The sequence below is a fragment of the Anas platyrhynchos genome, chromosome 1 (genome assembly GCF_047663525.1).
Source record: "Anas platyrhynchos isolate ZD024472 breed Pekin duck chromosome 1, IASCAAS_PekinDuck_T2T, whole genome shotgun sequence".
In the NCBI taxonomy this organism is placed as follows: domain Eukaryota; kingdom Metazoa; phylum Chordata; class Aves; order Anseriformes; family Anatidae; genus Anas; species Anas platyrhynchos.
In genome coordinates, this window is record NC_092587.1 from 200,544,263 (window position 1) to 200,565,406 (window position 21,144).

The window sequence follows — 21,144 nt, forward strand, 5'->3', positions numbered from 1 at the left end:
ATTGATAATTAGAAGCAGATTCTCTTTCTCTGTGAGGAATCACAGACATAAATGGATGTGAGTATTTGCAGGACTGGGCTTCAGATACACACATATTCATATTACAGTGTCATTTTTATTTATTTATTTATTTATTTATTTATTTATTTTCTGAAAAGTAAATTGTTAGAGGGATTTGGAATTGTGTAAGTACCAGTAAACATAGTGTCTGCATGTATATATTCTTGTGTTCTTGTTTGTCTAAAGGAGAGACAAATCTGATGCATGGTACATAGAAATCAAGAACTGGAATAGCTGGCACACTTCTCAAATGCACTACCTTGATTGATTAGGAAAGTCCTTTCTCTGGACCCGAGTTTTCCTGTCAGTAAAGTGCATATTATTATGCATCCTTTGGGGTATATTTTCAATTTACAGATGGAAAGTGCTATATGAGATGTAGCTGTTATTATTTATTGATTTCCATCTTACTGCACAACTTTTTAAACAAGTAACACAAAAGCAGATATACCTCAGTCTGAGGCACTTATAAAGCTGCTGTGTGATTTTACAATTGCAAGTTCTTAATAATGTCAAAGCAGAGTTTTTTTGAAGTTTCTCCTCTATTTGATTGATCATGCAAATGTTATTTGCTTCAAATCTGCCAAGATTAAAACCTATTGTCATTGCCTTGTCCAGATCTTTTAGTTTTTAATTTGTTCATGTAGAACTTTTAAGAAAAAAAGGTACCATCTGAAGTTTGATTGCACTTGTATATGCAGTATTGCTATAAATGAGATTATAAAGTATCTTCAGAGTTTTGTTTTTTCTTTTAATGGATCTATTATTTGATGTTGTGAGGATAACTCCAGTGAACTGGAATTAATAGAGATGTTTGAATTCAGCCATGAGGAAAAAAAAAAGGTCGCTGCTTAGTTGTTATTCTCCAATTAACAGATTTATATAATTTATTAAATGGTTTAGTTAGGCAGAAGCAAGCCATTGTTTCTTAAGGAAAATATAGTATGCTGAAGATGCCTTGAGATGACTACACACTAAATCTTTGAATGGATAAACATTATTATTTTGTTTCTGTACAGAGAGCCTCGAAAAATCATCCTGCACAAGGGTTCCACAGGACTTGGTTTTAACATTGTGGGAGGAGAAGATGGGGAAGGCATTTTCGTGTCTTTCATCCTAGCAGGCGGGCCTGCTGATCTCAGTGGAGAACTGCAGAGAGGAGATCAAATTTTGTCTGTAAGTATTTGTGTTGGGTTTTGCTGACAGATTGCTTAATCTTGTTCTTTGTCTGTACTGCAAAGGACACACAAAGGCTTCATAATGCCTTTTTGGTTTCTATTGTGTGAAATACAAGCTGAAAACAGTTCATCACTGAGTATTTTGTTTATTTACTCTTGCTTTATATACCATTTGTTCAGGGTGTTAGCTGCAATGAGACTTTGCTCTGCTTAATATTACCTACAGTATGGCAACACCACAGTGAGGACCTCAGCACTCCTTAGTTAAGCCCATCATCCAGTTCCATGCACTACATAGTCAGAAGATACTTCCTAACTTCAGTTTTTCTTTGAGGAGAAATAGTAGGATTAAATCATCCAGGCTGGGGGTGCCATCTAGTGTGCAGTAAACTGCTTAGCAACTGCCCCAATACAATGAGATTAACTAGGTTATGTTAGTTATCTCTGTGCCTCTAATGAATATGATGATCACTCTGAAATTTATTTGCAAATTTTATAGGATAAGATGCTTTGTACCCTGAGGTTATATTTTGCCTATTTAGTCTCAAAAACATTTATGAATTTTTTCTTTCATGTATGTGTTGATAGTATGCAATTTAAAAAACAGCATTTAGGCTCTGTCTTAGGCTCTCTCAAGTAATTGAGCATCTGACTGAAATAATCTGAACATAAAGGATTTTGAAGGGCAGTAAAAGCCTTGAGTGCATCCATTCATATCATTCTGCCTTACAGAAAAACAAACAAACAAACAACAACAACAAACCAACACCAAGAGCAAAACCAAAATCAAAACCAAAAGCAAAGAACTGAAGCCCAGGAATTACTCATCCCGGACAAGTGACCAGCCCATGAAATTGAAGTGTCACACTCATTCACACTGTTGTGCTTTCTGTCCCTGGTATCTTGTATCCATGGTTGCATTTGGGTTAATGGCAGGGGAAGAAGATGGCTATGGACTGGATGGTTTGTGGCATGGTTATATGGCAGGTTCCTGGTCAGTGCGAGACTCCCTTCAAGGGGGAGCTGGAACTGCCTTTCCTACATTGCTCAGACATGTCTTGACCTCTGGCGTGTTCTATGAATAGTGAGTTTACCTTCTGCACGTTGAATTTTAGGTGTAAAAAAGTGCCTGCTGCTTCTTTGTAAAATCATGGAAAATCTGGTGAGCTAACACTGAAGGGATACAGTAACCTGAAATTTTGGGGATCCATTCATGTTTAACCCAGCAGGCACATGAGTGAATAACACAGCTATTCACTCACTCCCACCATGCCCTGAGTGGGATGGGGAAGAGAATCACAAGAAAAAAAAAATTAAAAACTTACGGGTTGAGGTAGAAAGAGTTTAGTAGAATAGAAGCAGAAAGGAAAATAATAATGACAATAAAAAAATACATATATATAAAAGTAATGCACAATGTAATTGCTTACTACCAATGCCCAGCCAGTCCCTGAGCAGTGGTCCCCCTGCACATGGCCAAAACCCAAGTTTAATTTTTCAGCATAACACCACACGATATGGGACATCCCTTTGGTCAGTCTGGGTCAGCTCCTGGCTGTGTCCCCTCCCAGCTCCTTGTGCACATCCAGGTACCTCAGTGTTAGGGCAGCAACAGAATATGAAAATCCTTGTCTCTATGCAAGCACTGCTCTGCAACAACTAAACATTGGTGCATTATTAGCATTATTTTTCTCTCAAATCCAAAACATGGTGCAAACCAGCCACTATGAAAAGATTAACTGTAAACTAGACGAAACCAGGACAGGATCATAACTCTATCTTTTATCTTGGTCTGCTCCTTGCAAATAGTTTAAGAGTAAGGACAAGTAGAAGATGTTTATGTGCCTTGAAGAGATCCCTAAATAAGTAAGTTCGTAGGGAACTGCAAGAAAACCACAATAGAATCTTACAAAGTTTTCAGCATGGAGAGATAAGGAAAGCAAATGCCTGTGCTAACAAGAATACAGACAAGGAGCATGAGGAATAGAAGTGAAAATTTCTTTAGGAAACTTATTTCATTTATTTTTCTTTAGCTAGATGCAGTACAGGAAGGCTGAATAAAAGAGTACTATGAGATTGGAGCCTTCACAGTACATTATATTCAGAAATCCAGCAGCTCACATACAACTTTAAAAGTCCATTTTCTTTTATTTTTCAGCAGGCATATATTTAGCACTGTGGGATACTGCCAAAGTTGAATTTTTAATTCCACTTTTTGTCTATTTCACAGCAATGTTTTCATAAGTTCTAATTAAACTTACCAGTGTTGCTGCAGCATTTACTTGTCATGCAAGAGTAGTTTGTTTGTTCATTGAACAGAGAGGGATGGAAATTATTACTAAATTAGACTGCATATATTTCCCCAGGCAATCACTAAGTCAGGCACTGCTGACTTATTAAAGTCACAAATAACTATTATGAATCAATTTCTCCCATGCTCAAACAAAACAAATGTCATGCACAGGCTAATTTTAGAGCTGATTAATCTTAGACCATTGTCTGGTGAAGGGTCCTGGACACCTTAATTTTATCAAGCTGCACAGAATAGGTCTGTTTCTCTCTGTCTATGCTTACTTGTCTCATCCCTCAGAAACACTTCCCTACTGTTGCCCTACTTGTTTCGCTACAGTTTACCCACTTGTTTCTCAAAACATGATAAATCTGATTTACCAAGAACCAATAATGCACACCAAGCTAGTATATCAAATTAGCTCAGGGTTTGTTAAATTTCTTCCAGACAGGAAGCAACGTAAGTGATTTAAACTTTGGAGACCTAGAATGAATTCCCAATTTTTCTGTTGTTTTTCCGTGACCTTGGTCAAGGTGCTTTAGTTTTCAAAGCTACCTTCTCCAATGTAGAAGAGGAGATTCACAGCACTTTCCTAATTCGCGCTTGTGCTGTAAATATGGCAAAATGTTGAGTAGTTGAGAGATGTGTATACTCACCTTCAGTTGGGTACCTATAAATATACCTTTAATAGACTGCAAATCCATGAGTTAGTGAGTTAGTCCCCACGAAGATAGAAATATGCACCGTCTTTGGGTGATTCACTGGATGCATACGTAGTCCCAGAGACAGCCTGTAAAACCTGACGCCATAAAGCCATAACTTCTCTGCCTCACTTTCTGCCTTCTCACTGTTACGTGACAGAGCTGTTATGTGTCAGAGTCCAAACATCCTCCAAGGGCGCTATGACATATAAAGGGCAAGGAGTGAAATTTAAGTTTATTTTTCTTAAACGCCACCAGGTGGCATCACAGGATCAATAATGACAGAAATCTGACTGGTAACGCTAAAACCTTAGGAAAACCAGTGGTAGCCATATTCTTATTTTTTTCAGTTAATTGACTGGGAATGTTTAAAACTTATCTCAAAAAGCAGGCTGATATTCCAAATGCTTCTGTGCAAAGAGACAAAATTAGTCATATCTAAACCTTGAAGGCAAACAGAAGAATAATGGAAAATGTTTTCTTTCAAATTGCAAACATTTCAAATAACAAAAAGGGATTTGTAAATTTACATTTATGAAAAGCTGTTTTTCCCCTCTAAAAAGTGGTGTTTTAAACGCTGGTTGCTTCTTGCTATACTTCATTATATTCTTGTTCTTACCAAACTAATCATGTTCTTTTTGACTTCCAAATGCCTTTAAAAATGTGGTAATGCATACATCAGCAAGGTTCACCAGTATGACAGAGTATGTCCCTCCCACTAGGGTTGTCCTGCTATTGAGTAAAATAAAATGTTACCAAATAGCATCTTGAATACTAATTGGGATAAAGAACTGTTTTGCTAGGTTCTGCCTACACAGATTAGCTTTTCAGTCAGAAGTGTACAACCCAAACAGAACAGCTAAAAGTAACAATGGAAGTATTATTTCCATTTTATAGCAGTGGAAATGGGATGCCATTATGTTAACTGATTTCTTTAAATTAAGGCAGGCAGTCTGGGCCAAGACTAAGTTCTCCATCTGTTAGGAAAATGAGGTCTCTAGTATAAATAAAACGTATTTTTCCTTGATGCCACTCTTGAAAATTGAAATTGCAATTCCAACACTAAAGGATATTTTGTCTATTAAAATAGAAATGGGACCCCAGTGTTGTTTAGTGAAAATCAGTTTGATGAGCACAAATGATTTCAAAGAGCCGTGAACATGATGGCCACACCTTGTATATGTATCCTAATTGACAGAAAACAGTACAAATCTTAAAATTTTAGAGAAGAGGTACATGCATTGTAAATTTTGAATACATTTTAAGCTTTAGGGGAAATACTGGGAGGTATAGGGGAGAAATACAGTCCTATTAAAATATATATATATTTATTAACATAACGATTTTGCTTTACAATCTCATATCAAATTACCATAAAACATAACTACTTGATTTAGATGTCTTATCCTGTGTTCTTCAAAAGCACTTTCAGTACCAGTCTGGCAATATTCTCTGTATATACTTATACAGAGCAGAGAGTTAGTTTACCCACTCAAATTCAGAAGCAGAATTAAGATTTACTATTTCAAGGCTTGAGACACAATTTACACACAATTAATTAGAACACATCGCTCCTTGAATTTCTTTTCTCAGATTTTTTCAAACACTTTTATGATTTTTCTACCAGACTACATCATGTTAAGTATGTGTGTAAATGAAAGAATTTAAGTGAATTAATAGCCACAGGGAGGTAACAAGAAGTCTTAACTATTGAAATGATTGAATTTTGTGTTGTTGAGAAAGAGTAAATTTCAGATTAAGATACTTAAAGACAGACATGCTTTCTGGGTGTGTATTCCCCATTAAAATCAATAAAGACTAGAGACTGATTCAGCTGGCCAACTATGAGGTGTCTAGAGCAAGTTGAATTGCTCTGTAGTCCTTATTGCCTGTATTGATTGGATATCCATTGACTATAAGCTCAAACACCTATCCTGTATGTACATGTCTATATTTAGGCATCTTAAACTGAATTTCACATTTCACGTATTTGCCTTTACAATATATGTTAGATTTTTCACCTAATACTGTGTTCGATTCATCACAAAGAAATGCAAAATAAAATGTGTGCCATAAAAACAGTATCAGTTTTATTTTATTCTCCTACAGAAATGCTTTAGTACCTTGTGTCTCACAGTGACAGGATTAAGTGTGGCTGCTATCCTGAAAGTAGTCAAGAGAAAGAAGAGACTGCTTGCTCTGGAGAAAGACTGCTGCTCCCAAGCAACACATCCTGCCAATTACATTAAGGAGATAAAACATGTTTCGTGCGGAATAATTGCTTAATAAGGGTGTGAAAAAGAGTAGAAAAAGAACAGGCTGCACTGTGAAGATGCAGGTAGTACTCTCCTAATGCTTCCATTTTCACTAGTATCTCACCTGAGGCAGATGAACAAAATCAGACAAATTCTGTGTGATTTTCATCTTGATCTAGCATAGCATTCATCATGAAGTATTCATATATGGGGAAAGATGGTATCTGTTATCCCCTGATACTTCCTGAGAATCAAATAGCTACGTACTGGGGAAAGGGCTACCAGAGATATTCTGCAGGGATTTCTGTCACCTTCTCATCTGGTTGATAGTATTATATATGGTTAGTTTGCAAAACTGGTATTTCAGCATCTCAATTCTGTATTGCCTTTGGTCTTTTATACAAGGTTTTTCCTTGTGGAAGGAAGGTCATCTCTTATATTGATCAGATTTTATCTTCTGTCTGTGCATTGTCCTGCTGTCATTTTATGTGAGAGATTTGCTTTTCCTTATGAGCTTTTCTTTCTACTTGGTTCCTCCCACACAACTCCTACCCACCTTCTCACACACATCTGTAGCAAAAAATAAAATACACTTTAGAAAAAATAATGTTCTGCAATTTCTACTTCAAAGTATGTGCATATAGAGCAGGATAGACCATTAGAGCTGTGTTCCTATTTATAGCAATATTTATGCTCCATTTTGCTGCAGTTGGAATTGACCTTCCGATTGACTTGCCTTACTTCAGCTTTCTAATTTAAAATGGCTTTTTGCTCATGGTAAAAGCAGTAAAACTACTTATGGCAAAGAGGGCATTTTGTTACCTAGTTACAAACTACAAAAAAAAAAAAAAAAGTCAAACACTTAGTTTTGCTTCTCAGATTTATTTTTTTTTTCAAAATTGCAACTGGCTTGGAAAATGTTTGAATCATCTCCACTTGGCCCAATCACAAAACGGGCTTTATGATGGAGATTGCTATGGGGCACGGTGGAATCCTTTCTCCATGGAGCATCACTCACATTTCTGTAATAGTGTTAGGATTATGAGGAGTACTCCCTTTGCCATATAGCACTTGCCTGCAGAGGCACTGACCGTATCCTTAGGGTGCTTACTTTCCTGTGGTGTTCAAGGTGATGTAAAGTTTTTGATGAAAAGTTTTTAGAAAGTTATGAAATTCGAGGATGATTCAGAAATGGTAGTAGGTCTCTAAGAGTCCTCCACCTGTTTATGTTCACATGAAGTCATCTGGGTGCACTGCATCCCAACCTTGTAAATGAACTCAAATTCACCTTTTACAATGTGTTTATTATCTTCAGATATATGTCCAGTATTTGCTGTCATCATGATAAATCAAAAACATTTCACATGACAACACTGAATCACCATTACAAAATTTCTGTACGAGAGATTTTTAGAGGTACAGAAGGCAACTGGACACCTAATAAACAAAAGCTGGGTGCTACTGAAAAACTGTGCTTTTGAAAATCCTCTATTTTATACGTGTAAAGAGGTGGGATCATCATCATCATCAATTAACAAAATGCCATGGATTTTAATTTCCACATCAGGAAAAATCTAGCATTCTTCTTGACCATGAAAATTCACTTCAATGAAGTATGAGCTGTGTCTATGTAAAAAACATCATCTGCAAATTCTTACCCTTGGATAAGAAAGCTGGTAACAGACTGTTTTTAGTGCTGTTGATAAATATATGTGATCTGATGGCTGGCTGAGTTGAACTTAGACATATTCAACCTCAAAACATGATGCGCTTGTTTTGTAGTCAGGGTGACTGGATTATATTGCCAGTAGACTTGTCACTTTGGGACTTCAAAATAAAATAGATGGCTTTCTAAAATACAATCTTAATAGAGCTTCTAGGGAAAAACTTACCATGTGTATGCTAGACTAGTATGTGCATTAGGTGACTGTAGAGATACCTTTTGTCTTTTATTAATCTAGAAATCTGTCTTCCTGATGGATTTCTCTTTTTTTTTTCTCTCTCTCTCTCTCTCTCCCTTCTGTTTCCTTTCTCCCTCTCCTTTCTCCCTCTCCCTCCCACTACTTTTCTGTAATATATAGTTTATATTGCAATTTCCTTGATGCAGTAACTGCTTACTTAAGTCTTTGATATTGCCAAACACATGATTAGAACCTGATAAATACTATTAACAATTCTCATGAATAAGATATGTCTCTTTTTGCCAAGCAGTGTTAGCTATCAGACCTGTCAGTTGTGTCATGCAAAGCTAGTAAATTGGCCTAGACCAGAGCCCGTGTATTTTTGCTGTGATGAAATCATCAGTTGCCTTTAAAACATTCATTTTGTAATTGTCTCAATGAGTAGGAATGATCTGATGCCAGACTGCTTGCTCTTCAGCTCCTAATTCTTTAAAGAGGAGTTCACATTCACTTCAAGGACTCTAAATTAGAAAAAAATGTTTCAAGATTGTCTAACAGAATTATGTCACGTTTGATGTACTGAGGATTTGGGTTGAGCTATATAGCCTTCTGCGTAGCCTTAATGTCACCTTCATAATGAAGGGAAGATAAAAATAGAAATTTGAAAGACAAAACTACTACTTCTGGACAAAATGACTACATCCCTGAGTGTTATTCTTTCAGAGATTTTTCCCCAGACTGGACTTGTGTCTTGTGCTTAAACAAACTAGACTCCAGGCATCATTCTGCTCTGTTGCCCTGTAGCTTTTGTGTTCTTGAGTGATTTAAAAAATGAGACAGGTAATAATAGAAATTGGCCATCCATTAAGTATCAAGTAAGGTATTTGAGGGATATCTGCAGTAATTTATTGGAGAAGATCTTGGGGATCCTTAAAAAACAAACAAACAGACAAAAGAAAAACTACAGAAGAATACAAGAGCCACTTCCTTTCCATAGGTTTTTAAAAATTTACTCTATATTTGAGACTACTGCTCATCATCTATTCAAAGAGCCTGTGTCACATAATTCTACTCTGTAGAGCCACAAATAAATATGAACATTGTGATTCAGGCAGTTTTAATATTAAAAAAAAAAAAAAAAAAAACAAAGTCTGAACTTAACAACTGAGCACTGAACAATCCATTTAGAGCTGAACACTTCACCTACAGCCAAACATTCCAGTTAGACAAGCTACCTCTGAACCATTCAAACATTGCCTCATAGTCAGTATAGATTTGTTGTGACACAAGTCACAAGATGTCATCCCGCATCTTACAGACCATGTTACCATAGCGTATGAACATGGAAATATGGAAAGCCTGTCAAGCAGAGAATAGGGCAAGGATTTCAGTTTTCAAATTCGCCACTAACTCACTGCTTGCAGTCAGACAAGGTACCAATGTCCTACTGTCTCTAAGCAGCCTCTAATATTGATTTAATTTTTTATTCCAGTACCTGAGCAACTTTTAAATACTGGCTTCAGCTGGAATGATTGTTCTTATCATCCTCGAGTTACAATACACTTAGTAAAATGGAAACCTTTACTTCATTTCAGAAACAGGAGAATTGCAGTAATTAGTTCCATTTATATCATTGTTTGCAATTCAAATGAGAAACAAGAACACTACAACATTATGAGAAAAAATAATCAATGATAATTTAGCTATATGCATATTTTGGTAGGAAAATTCCTTTTAGGACTGTGTGGAAACCAAGATCTATCCTATAACTGCTATCAGCAGGGGAATGCCTATGTGACCCAGGATGAGAGTAGGAGACAGAAATCCAACTGCTGAAAACAGAGTTGGGGAGAAAGAGGATTAATTCAGAAAGTCAAGAAAATGAATGAAAATAGCAGTCATATGTAAAGTAAAAGCTGTAGGTGGGAGGAGGGACAATCTGGTATTTTATCAGTTTAGAGTAGGAAGATAGTACTAACTGTAAAGGAGAGTGAATATATGAAGACAGACTTTGGTGAGGAGAGTACATTATAGTAAGATCCATGAAAGTATGTGGTAGTATTTGAGTGACCAGGAGGAAGGAGGGAAAGTAAATAAAACAGCTACTAGGTTTAAATTTAAGATGTGGTAATGAGCATTTTAACTTAATGAATATTCCTACTTATTAAGACTGATGAATATTTTATATATAAAATAAATGGAAAATATGTATATTTATTTAAAAATTAGTTAATAAATAGTAGTCTGCACTATTAACCAGCATGGTGTACATATATGAAAATTTTTACCATTAACAACAGTTGTATGAATACAAAAAGACTACGTGTGTGCCTCTGCTTAGACTTTACCATTTAGCAATGAGATAAAATACCATTGATCAACTTGTAGTTGCAGGATCACATTGGTTCAGGTCAGTAATGGAACTAGCTGGTAGCTATTTAATGACCTGAGTGAAGTAAGTTTAATGTTCTTTCAGGATTCTGTAAGTCTATGTGTCCTCTTCCAAAGCCATAATTTATTTCAAACCCAGTTTAAACAAGTTTTAAGGAATTCTAATGGAAACAAGAGGAAATGGCTCTTAAGCTATCACTATAGTGAATTATTTCAATGCAATTACTTTGATTTAAAAGTTTGCCAATCTGGCATCATTCACAAATACTACAATTACGTGGAAAGCACTTCTATAAGGAAAAATTCTGTTTCGTTTAAATTACAAATTTAAAATTTACAGTTTGGGTTAAAAATATAAGTCTTTGACTATGGTTATAAACATAACAGGTACTGTTTGGAATGATTCATGTGGTCTGGTGAATCATAAAGCTGGTTGGTTCCTATGGTAAAAGGCAGTGTGTGCAAGACACCACTTCAGTAACATGATATTTATTCCTGCTTTAAAGATGTAGTGCTTTGATACCTCTTTCAGCAGGTTTATCTCTTGCCTTAAACTTGCTGGCAGGAAAAGGCATACTAAATGATGCAGCTTGTACCCCCACAGCATTTCTTGTTTTCCAGACAGGGAAGAATTTGCCTCTAGAATGCCCAGCTCATCAGAGCATAAAGACCAGCATACTAGAGGCAGAAGTCATAATTCTAAGGTAGAAAGACAAGGAGAATTGACAAGGTCACTGAAAGTGTTGGCCCATAAAAAGAGAGAAGGAGAACACGGTATTGTGTTTTCAGTGGAGTCAAGGATAAGGTAACCACCGTAATAGCATGTCCAAGCTAAGCAGTTTTAACTGGTAGGAATAAAATAAAGGCATGGAAAAAGAAGCAAGAAAAGTGAGAGAAGAGCAATAAAGTGCATCTGAATATTTAAAACAAGGTAGGCTACGCAGTGAAAACTCTTTTCCACATGTGCATTTCTCTGTTCTTTCTATTTCTAAGCGTTTTCCTGTCAAGCAAAGCAAGAGCTGGGCTGTGCCAGCACCCGGGAGCTGTCCTTGGTGCTGAGCGGGCCTCAGCCTCCAGCTGGAGGCTTCGTGTAGCAAGGAGGTGACAGGTTGATGCTCAGTGAAGGACTGTACTTTGGCAACATGCATGAGTTTCTCTGAATTCTTGTAATTTTCGCTGGATGATATCTGTTGTCTGAGTGCTGTGGGCCATTGCAAAGCATGATTATGCCACCTCCTCATGAGGAAAGTCTTTCCCAGTCATGTTCAGAGCAGGTCACCCCTAATGCGTGTTTTTTACAATGTTCCCCATCTTGCTGGAAGACCGTGCTTCCATAACCTAAGGGGTGATGCTGTGTATTCTGTTTCCAATGACTAGTCAGGACTGCTGGAGAACATAGCTCAGCTTTCCTTTCATCTTTTGTTAATGACCTTGAGAATGCCTAAGTCAATGTGCAAAGTCAAGGCAGGTGAATAAGGTTCTTTGTATTACCTCAGTGCAGCCAGTGAGAATTCTGACTGTAAGAATTGTTCATATTCAGAATTCTGTTTACTCTTTCAGATGACAAAAACTCTAATTTTATCGGTTAAAAAATAAAAGAATTTAAAAGAATTCAGCCACAATTCAGAAAAAAAAAAAAAAATCTTCTGTAGTATTCCATGGTAAAAAGGTGCTTTTATTGCTTTTATTTGCTATTTTGCTATTTACCTTACTCTATAAAAGCAGGTACTGACAGTTCAAAGCAGAAATGAAAAGAACTCCTTTATGTTTTCCTCACTAGAGCAGGGGTGTGTTTTTCCTTTCCTTTCCAATTCATCAAAAGATGCCAGGCGTTCATTTAATCGCTGTACAAAGATAAAATAAGGCAGTTTAAGTAAATAAATGTCAAATAAAACAGATATTCTGCTGGACTTTGCTGTATTTGAATGGCCTATATGTGGGTCATGCTCAAGTTAATGTAACAGGAGAAGACAGCCAGACTGGAGTAAGTCATAAAATGACACTGTTCAGAATCGAATCATTTTGTGCTAATATGGCCTACTCAGATATTTAAAGGGGATGTAGCCAGTTTTAGAATAATGTGATCTATACAAGAAATATATGCAATCTTTCATTTAGAATATGATTTAGCATTTAATGAAGTAAATAGTGCTTTTGTCTGAGTCAATGAATGCAAGGACAATTACTATAATTCCTATGAACTATAGTTGCATTTTTTTTTTCTCCAGATCAGTTTAATTTTGTCTGTAGTTTCAAACTATAATCTTTCAGCGCAGAACTTCTCTTTGCTTGGAAGCATTTTAACCACTTTTTTGTCACAGCATGCAGGAGAGACAGACATTTGTATAAGCTGGAGGCTCTTCTTATTTCCATTATGTCAAATTCATTTAGGCGTTAGGCACTGGAAATTGTGCAGTCAACTTCATTCTAAGCTAGGACATCGGGATTGTGCAGTCAAGCTCAAAACAACAAAGCGCTACTTTGCTTATTGTATAATGCTTCTTAAAGGAAGCTAGCACATTTAATAGAGAAAAGAAAAAAAGACCTTTGAATATGCATTAAAATTTCCTACACACACTTGACATTTTTCTGGTATTTTTGTTTTATTTACTGATTATTCTTGACAAAAACAACATTAATTTAATTGAAAGCAGCAATTTAAATATATTTTAAAAATTGAAATTAAATCATTTCAGACAAACATATCCCCATACTCAATTGAAATAATTAAGATACTGCTTTGGAGGAAGAGGCAAAACGGAATATTTATTTTACCCTGATGAAAACTCTTGTTCATTTTGGCCTGAGGGTAAGAATTTGATTAAAATGTGTAAATTAATGGCATCATTCATCCAGATGTAATGTTTTTACACGAATATGATCTTTTTCAATTAGAAATTCTAGGACTTGATTATATTTGTTTTTAAATATTGGGAAATTATACTTTTCAGGGCAGAAACTGAGTTAGCATTTACTCTTCTCATTCTCTAGCAAGTCCGACTAGGTGATAGGAAAGTCCTTTCTAACTTTAACATCTATTATTCTGTAGGAAGAACCTGTCACAGCCATTATTGAACAATACAACAGTTAAACAGACTCACACCTGTCTATTTGGAAAAAAATGTTTGATTTTTTTCTGTAGCTATGCACCTACAAGAGGGAGATCAATGTTTTGGCAATGCAGTGTAGTTAGGTCACTCACCTTTTCAACATTTTTTTAATATATTTTTACTCTTAGTGCTTTGTTGGGTTTTTAGTTATTAGGTCAACTATAGATAGGACTATTGTTCTGCAGAGGAAGAGCAATAAGCATGTGCTTTGTTTCTCTTTCCTTCATTCTTTCCTTTTATCTACAGAGATATTACTATGATTTATTAATGCTTTTTAATGCTTGATGTTCTGTTAAGACAACTTTTATAGATCACAATGGTGTTTTCATATTTTGATTAAGAGAGGCTTGTGTTCTGAAGTCTACTGTCTTCAAGTTTAAGCCTAAATAAACTGATTTCTAATTTCTATTTTTCACCTTGTAAAACTGACCAGGTGACATCATTCATATGCTTCTCCCCAGCTCAAGCACTTGGGAATTCAGGAATGTTTCTTTAAGTTTTTCTTAATTCTATTTTCTTCATCCTATTGCTTCTTTCTCAGGAGTCTCTCAAGGACTCCAGATACTGAGGGAAACAAAACAAACCAAAACAACCAAACCAAACCAAACCAAAACAAAAAAAAAGGAGATAAAGGCCAAGCTTTGAAGGAAAGGTGACTTGGTTTCAAAATTGTCTTCTACAGAAACACTGAATCCAGGCTGAGTTTCCTTTATGGCCTGGTATAGGCACTGTGCTGCCTAAATGACAGAATTCTCTTCAGGCCTCCAGAGACACTAAAGCTGTGACTAAAGCCCTATGTTAATGAATAGTGCTGGTAGGCCTTTGCCCAGTATTAAGGATCATAGTATCACCACAGAGTAAATGTAGGGCACAAAACCCTTTGCTTCCACAGCAGTAGTCTACATCACTTCTCCTTTTGAGAAGTTTGTATTCTCCACTGCAGTTTTAAACTAAGTCCTAATTGACACTATATTCACCTTTAGGTATTATCACTATCATGTATTACAATATATTAGATTTTGTGATACTAAGAACTCTGTTTATTTATTTATTTATTTATCTATTTATTTATTTTAGAATGCACTTAACTATTGCCATTTATGATACTATATTCCTAGACTAAATGTCAGCAAGTTTTTTGCAGGTGTCTTATGTTAGTCTTGCCTTCCACTGAACTTGAGGTTCACATATAGAACTGTGATATAAGTATTTGAACCTTTGGCTCATTTTATTTATTTATTTATTTATTTTTGGAAGCTTCCACAAGGCATTTCTGCAGCTGTTGCTTTCAAACCAGAAGATAGGACAACTGAGAACAGTTAGACAAATGTGTTAGACAAATTAGGAAGTCTTTAATCTTACATTTGCTCAGAATTTCTTTTCAGGTCCATTAGTCCATTACTTTTAAGTAAAGATTTTCACTTCCCTGTACACAATCTAGATACAAATTGTAAAAACAATATGAATTTTGCATACTTCAGATGAGAAAAATGTAGAAAATAACAGATTGTATATATCAGCATATAGTGCTTTCAAATATATAAGCCAAACACACTAATATATGGCAATACCAGAATACTGAGTAACTGACACAGCTTCAGATTGTCTATATGAATGTTAACAACATGGAGACCTATGCATACCTATTCTCCCAAAGTAGTTCTGGCACAGGTATTTGCTTTGAATGTTTATTTAGGTATGGTGGTCTTCCAGCCTACACTTCTACTACCAGGTCTCTACCTTGCAATAAGTACTTTGGTGCTCCTTAAAATGTCTCATCCCTGTATATACACTCTCATCCTCTCTCCTGTCTACTGAGATCCCTCTGGTACTCTGCTGCCTCAAATGCCCTTCCTGTGCTGCCCTAAAGGGTCTGAGATACCTGCGTGGATGAAGCAAGCATTAACAGCATGGTGGTGGCATTCATACCCTCCACTGAGGAATGCACATATGGACAAAGTAACTCAAAAATTCAGTTATTTTTCTATGAGATAACTTAAAATTCCTATGAACTGCAGTTGAGAGATTGCAACAAATCATGTTTCTCTAAAATTCTACATCTTCTATAGATTTGAATGTTATTGGAATACAGACAGTTAAAATTCAAATCAATTTTTATTTTTTTTATAAATGAGGAGAGGTCATTAGGTCATTTTTGTGAATATAATAGGGAGAAATATTAAACAATCATTGAAAGGAGGGGAGGAAAATAGTAACTGCTTACGAATTTTTTTTTCTTTCATTGTTGGAAAAAGAGTGGAGAAATATATTTGCAGACAGGTCTAACTAGCAAATTGTTGTGTCTTATGGAATCACATTTTCAGAAATACAAAACCTCAGCTAGACAGTTATGTTTGTGTATGCCATTAATGGTTCTGCAGCACAGTGCAGTTTTCTGAATCAGAAACTATGGGATCTCCTGGGTTTTGGGTTATTGCTATCAAAAATTAGCTGCATCTGTTCTCAACTCTTCACTGCCATGTGCAAGATAGGGGGATATTTCTAGGCAACGGGAGAAGGAGTGTGTGAAAAGAGAATGGTAGATGGAGTTTCTGTTCTGGCAGTCCTCCAACCAGTGTTTTTTTTGTTATAGATACTCCATATATCTCCACGTTCGCCTGAAGGTACAGACTGGGCTTGCTAGGTCTGGTAGTTTCCTTGCCTTCAGTATTCTGCAGTGACCTTTCAGCACAGCAGAAAATGTAACCTTTAAATCTTATATTTTAGAAGAAATTGATTGATGAAGAGACCACCAAAAATAAACTAAGTAGAGCAGGAAACTCCCAAAAGCAGAGGCCAGATAACAGGGATGGAGAAGCATTAAAAACAAACAAAAAGTTTGCAGTGTAAGTGCAGATCCTCATGGGTAGTCTTAGGTAACATCCTCTCGGCCTTTCTGAGTTTGTACGTTCACTTCTGTATCTGGACAACCTGATCTTTACATCCATCAGATATTTAAACAAACAAACAAACAAAAAACCTCTATCTTTCTGTCTAATGTTAAACTACTCAGACTGTTATTGCTTGCATTCCCTCTGCAGGTGAATGGTATTGATCTTCGAGGTGCTACCCACGAGCAGGCTGCAGCAGCACTAAAAGGAGCGGGGCAGACGGTAACAATCATAGCACAATACCAGCCAGAGGGTAAGCAAAATAATAAACTTAAAGACATATGGTAAAAGATAAGTGCTTTAAAGCCATGCACTTAAAAGGATGAGGCTGGTGTAGACAGTGCTTTTCCATATCATCAGAGTTATCTGGAATGAAAATTCAAATGTTAGTTCTATTCCTAGGAAGTGACTGTGTTTTTGTCACAGACTTTGCTTTTAGAAGTATTTTATACAACTATAAGAACTATCTTTAAATGTGCATACAATAAGACAGTAATGAATGTTTACTTGATCAGTTTATTTTTGTTACTGCTTATTCTATGTTCTTTTCTATATTCTTCCGGAGACCGATTGTGCAAAAGATAAGAATGAACAGAAATGCTAGGAAGATCTGAAGCTGCTTCAGACAGCCAGATCAGAATTAAGCAAAGATAAGCTCTCCAGCCAAATGCAGAGACTCCCTCTACTACTGTTGCATGACTGTGTCCTTCTACATAGTGGGCAATTAGCCCCAGATGACAAGTATTTACAAGAGAAAATTGTAGCTTTGTAAATAAAAGCATCAACAGGAAATTCAGCAGGAAATAAGACATTCAGGGTACGATTTAGCCTATCCAGGGGTATTACTTTCTAATAGGAGCTAAAGACAGTTTTTCTCCACAGTAGTTGTCATTGTGAAACATTCTCCATGAGAGTTCTGCACATACAGGTGTCAGTGAAGACTTGCTGGCACCATTTTATCAGTTTTCAGTAAAATAGTTCTAACTAAATTCATAAGTCCCACTATGACCTGTGAACCCTAGTTGTTGATCCTGTATAGTTGTGCCCTGCCTAGACCACATGAAAGTCTCAGAAAACACTTGGAGAAAACACACTTAGAAACACTGCATTTCTAAAAACAGATTCACTAGTCACTTTTTTCAGAGACGCTGGGGAGATGAATTAGTACCTGCAGAGTTTATGCAGCATGATACTTTTTTGTTTTTCTGAGTCCTGATGATAGCACACAAAATGAAAAACATCTTTTATTTATCAAACTTAGAATTGTGCTTCAGATCTGGTATGATGCATCCATTTATCAGCTTATCTGCACTTGAGTCACCAAGCAGAATAAATTAGGCTGTACTAAGAACTGTGTAGATGAGAGCAAATGAAATTGCGAGTGCCTATCTTTAGCTAAATAAATGGAACATATTAATACAAAATATGTTAGCAATAATCAGAGTTATTTCAGAGAAAAAGTATTGAAAAGGAATTCCATGACAGATAGCTATCCACACTGGATTCTAAATAAAGCCATGCCTGTTTGTTGCGGCAGTTTTGTTTGCTGTCTAGTGATTTTATATTGCAATTATCACCATGGTGTCTGACTACTTGTAGCAATCACTGGCATTTCAGATTTGTTTTATGCCATTGTTAACTCACAAAACATGCACTGTTTGACAGATTTTTCCTATTGCATTTGAACTTTTAGTCGATGCACTGTTCCCCTACATTCTATCAGCTCTGTCCTATGTCAAATTCAGTTTTGGTGAGCATGCAATTCAAATGTTGCTGATAAAATCCTTCAAGTATTATATTACATGTTTATTCCATTTTTTCTTATATTGCTGCTCCATTCTCCCAAAACCCTGTTGAGGGCAGACTAATCCCAACTGCATGACTTTGCGAAGCGTAGCCAGTTTTCTGTTTCATCCAAATCATTCAAGACACTCTGAAAAGAGTGGAGCTGGTGAAGAACAGAGCCTGAAAGTTAGCCTTTTTGTAGGAAATGATCTATTTTTTTCAGGTAGTGAGAACACTCGGTAATCATCCAGCATGTTGTATCTTGCTGCTAAATTATTTCATTTTAACCTAAGATGCAGGTTAACACAAACTGTGTAGACACAGATGTGAAATGAAGTTTTTCTTAAATAAATCCCTAACAGCAAAGGAAGATGAAACATGCTTTAAAGCATTGTTTAAGTAGCCTTCACAGAAAATTACTTAGGGATTTACAGATCATTCATAAAGACAAACATTCTATGTCAGTATAAATATATGTTTTATTTTAAAGATCCTGCACAACTCTTTTTCTTCTTTATATGAAATTTACACCCGATCTCTCATTTACCATATCTTATCTTGAAGCATAAGAATGAAACATAATCTTAGAATACAGTCTTAAAACTGTACAGCTGTGCTTCCTTCAGGGGCTCTGCATTTGGAAATGCTTCCCAAAAAGTGCCTAAGCAGAATAGACTTGTAGCTTGATTTTTCCATGTTCATACTGAAAGTGAATTGTTGTTACTACAGCCTCAGTTGGTTTGGAATAGACATGGCAAATATTAACCAAAATATACCATTTTTATCTTTTATAGCTTATTTAGCCTTTAGAGCTTGTTTCAAACAAAAATATTCAGTGAACATTTATTGATATTGCATGTGTTAAGTGATTATGATTTAAGTACCAGTCAATACTATAAGCCAGCTGACGATTAGCAATTAAAGTTGTTAGTAAGGAAAGCTTACTTTCCAATAATATAGTTTTTACGCAGTAAAGCAAAGCTTATTTGTGTTGGCAATAATGCCTCCAAAATTACATCATCAAGTTTGTCATGCAAAGAAGATGAGGTGAATACTGTAGAAACAGCTTTCAAATTTTAAATTTCACTTTCCTTGTTTCAAACAGTCAAAAGTTTATGTAAGCTTATAACACCCCTCACATGTATATATATATATATATATATACATGTATATGTATATAGACTTGGAAGCAAATCTTATGAGAATGGCAACTCCTGCAAAAAATCCAGTGCTTGCCATCAACTTGAATAGTTTTTCCTCTTGATAATATGGCATTTTGGTTTGTCATCCTGTCTGGAATAAACAAATGCAAAGACTAGCACAGTCAAAATATAACAGCATCACAGAATTTTTTGAATGCTGTCAGACTTGTGTTTGGTGATGGCACTTAACTGAACCATGCAGAACTCAGATGAAAATGGTCCTGGAAGTAGGAGAAAATTCTGTAAAAGAGTATGGATTCAGTGAACAAAGGGATAATGGAAGATACAAGCAGTGGTTTGCATGACAAGGAGAAGAATGGGAGTACAAGGCATATTATAAGGAACCAAGAACTTCTCATTCAGCTCTTCTGCTCTTTAATTCCTGTCTTCTGCATGTACACTCACTGTTTGTGTTTCCCTCATATCTCTGAGAAGTAAAAGAATAGAAAAAAGAGGAATGAAAGTCCAAACAAATGCAAATTACATGAAATGATTTTTGGCAATTTTATCAGAAGCAAGAGAAAAACAAATCACAGAGATTAAAAACAGACCTCAACACTGAGAGTATGTTCATAGATGTAGGAACAATGCCCATCATTATTTTTTTTCTTTGTTAGTTTGAGTAATTCCTTACTTTTATTTTAAAAATTGAAAATACCTGTGTACTGTATCTCATGTACATGTATATAGTGTAAATGAAGGTCCAGTAATGTTGAGCATTCTTACCTCTGGTCATCCTTGTGAGTGTTGAGGTGTGTATTTAAAGTACACAAGCGATCCTGCAGGCTTCAAAAAGATGACTTCTGTGTATTGATGTATTGCTCACACCTTCTGCACAATATTGAATTGAAATTAAGGAGAATTTAAGGACCAAAAGCTACTTAGAATAAAATTAGAAGGGGAACCAATCCCTCATAATTAGTTTTGCTCTCCAATTTTTAATATTCTTAGAAGCAATTTAACCCTACTCCCAGTCTAGCAACTCTCACATTTCTTTTAAAGGATCATACAAATATGAAGCTAGTGAGTATACCCTTTCCTTCTGCAAAATAATAGCCTGACTTATCATCATAGGGTGGATCACTGTGCTCTTGTTAAACAAATATTTGTGTATTAGAATGGGAAAATATAACACATAGGCAAGCGTTTTATACATTTCCATGTTTTTATGTAGGACATTTTGTTTTTAATGGCAACAGTGTTAAATAACAGCCCAATATAGAAGTAATTAAGGAAAAAAAAAAAGAAAAAAGAAAAAAAAACACATTTTGTCAGTGAAACTAAAATAGTAGAAATGGATTTATAAATGAATTTAAGTTAAAATAGAGACAATTTGTCCTATAAGACACAGTTTGGGAGTTGGGGAGACAGAATACTGGA

At 35.8% G+C, this 21,144-nt stretch overlaps 1 protein-coding gene across 31 annotated transcripts in view; it reads left to right on the forward strand.

The window, feature by feature from the left end:
• The window catches only part of DLG2 (discs large MAGUK scaffold protein 2), a 1,031,289-nt gene that overhangs the window by 802,671 nt on the left and 207,474 nt on the right, over positions 1-21,144 (forward strand). For all 31 annotated transcript variants that reach the window (XR_005264704.2, XR_005264705.2, XM_027462397.3 and 28 more), the window contains 2 exons: positions 1,080-1,236; positions 16,928-17,030. Coding sequence is in view for 29 of the 31 variants with exons in the window: in XM_027462397.3 (XP_027318198.1) it covers positions 1,080-1,236; positions 16,928-17,030 (260 nt within the window). In the remaining 2 variants the exon portion in view is untranslated. The remainder of the gene's footprint in view (positions 1-1,079; positions 1,237-16,927; positions 17,031-21,144) is intronic.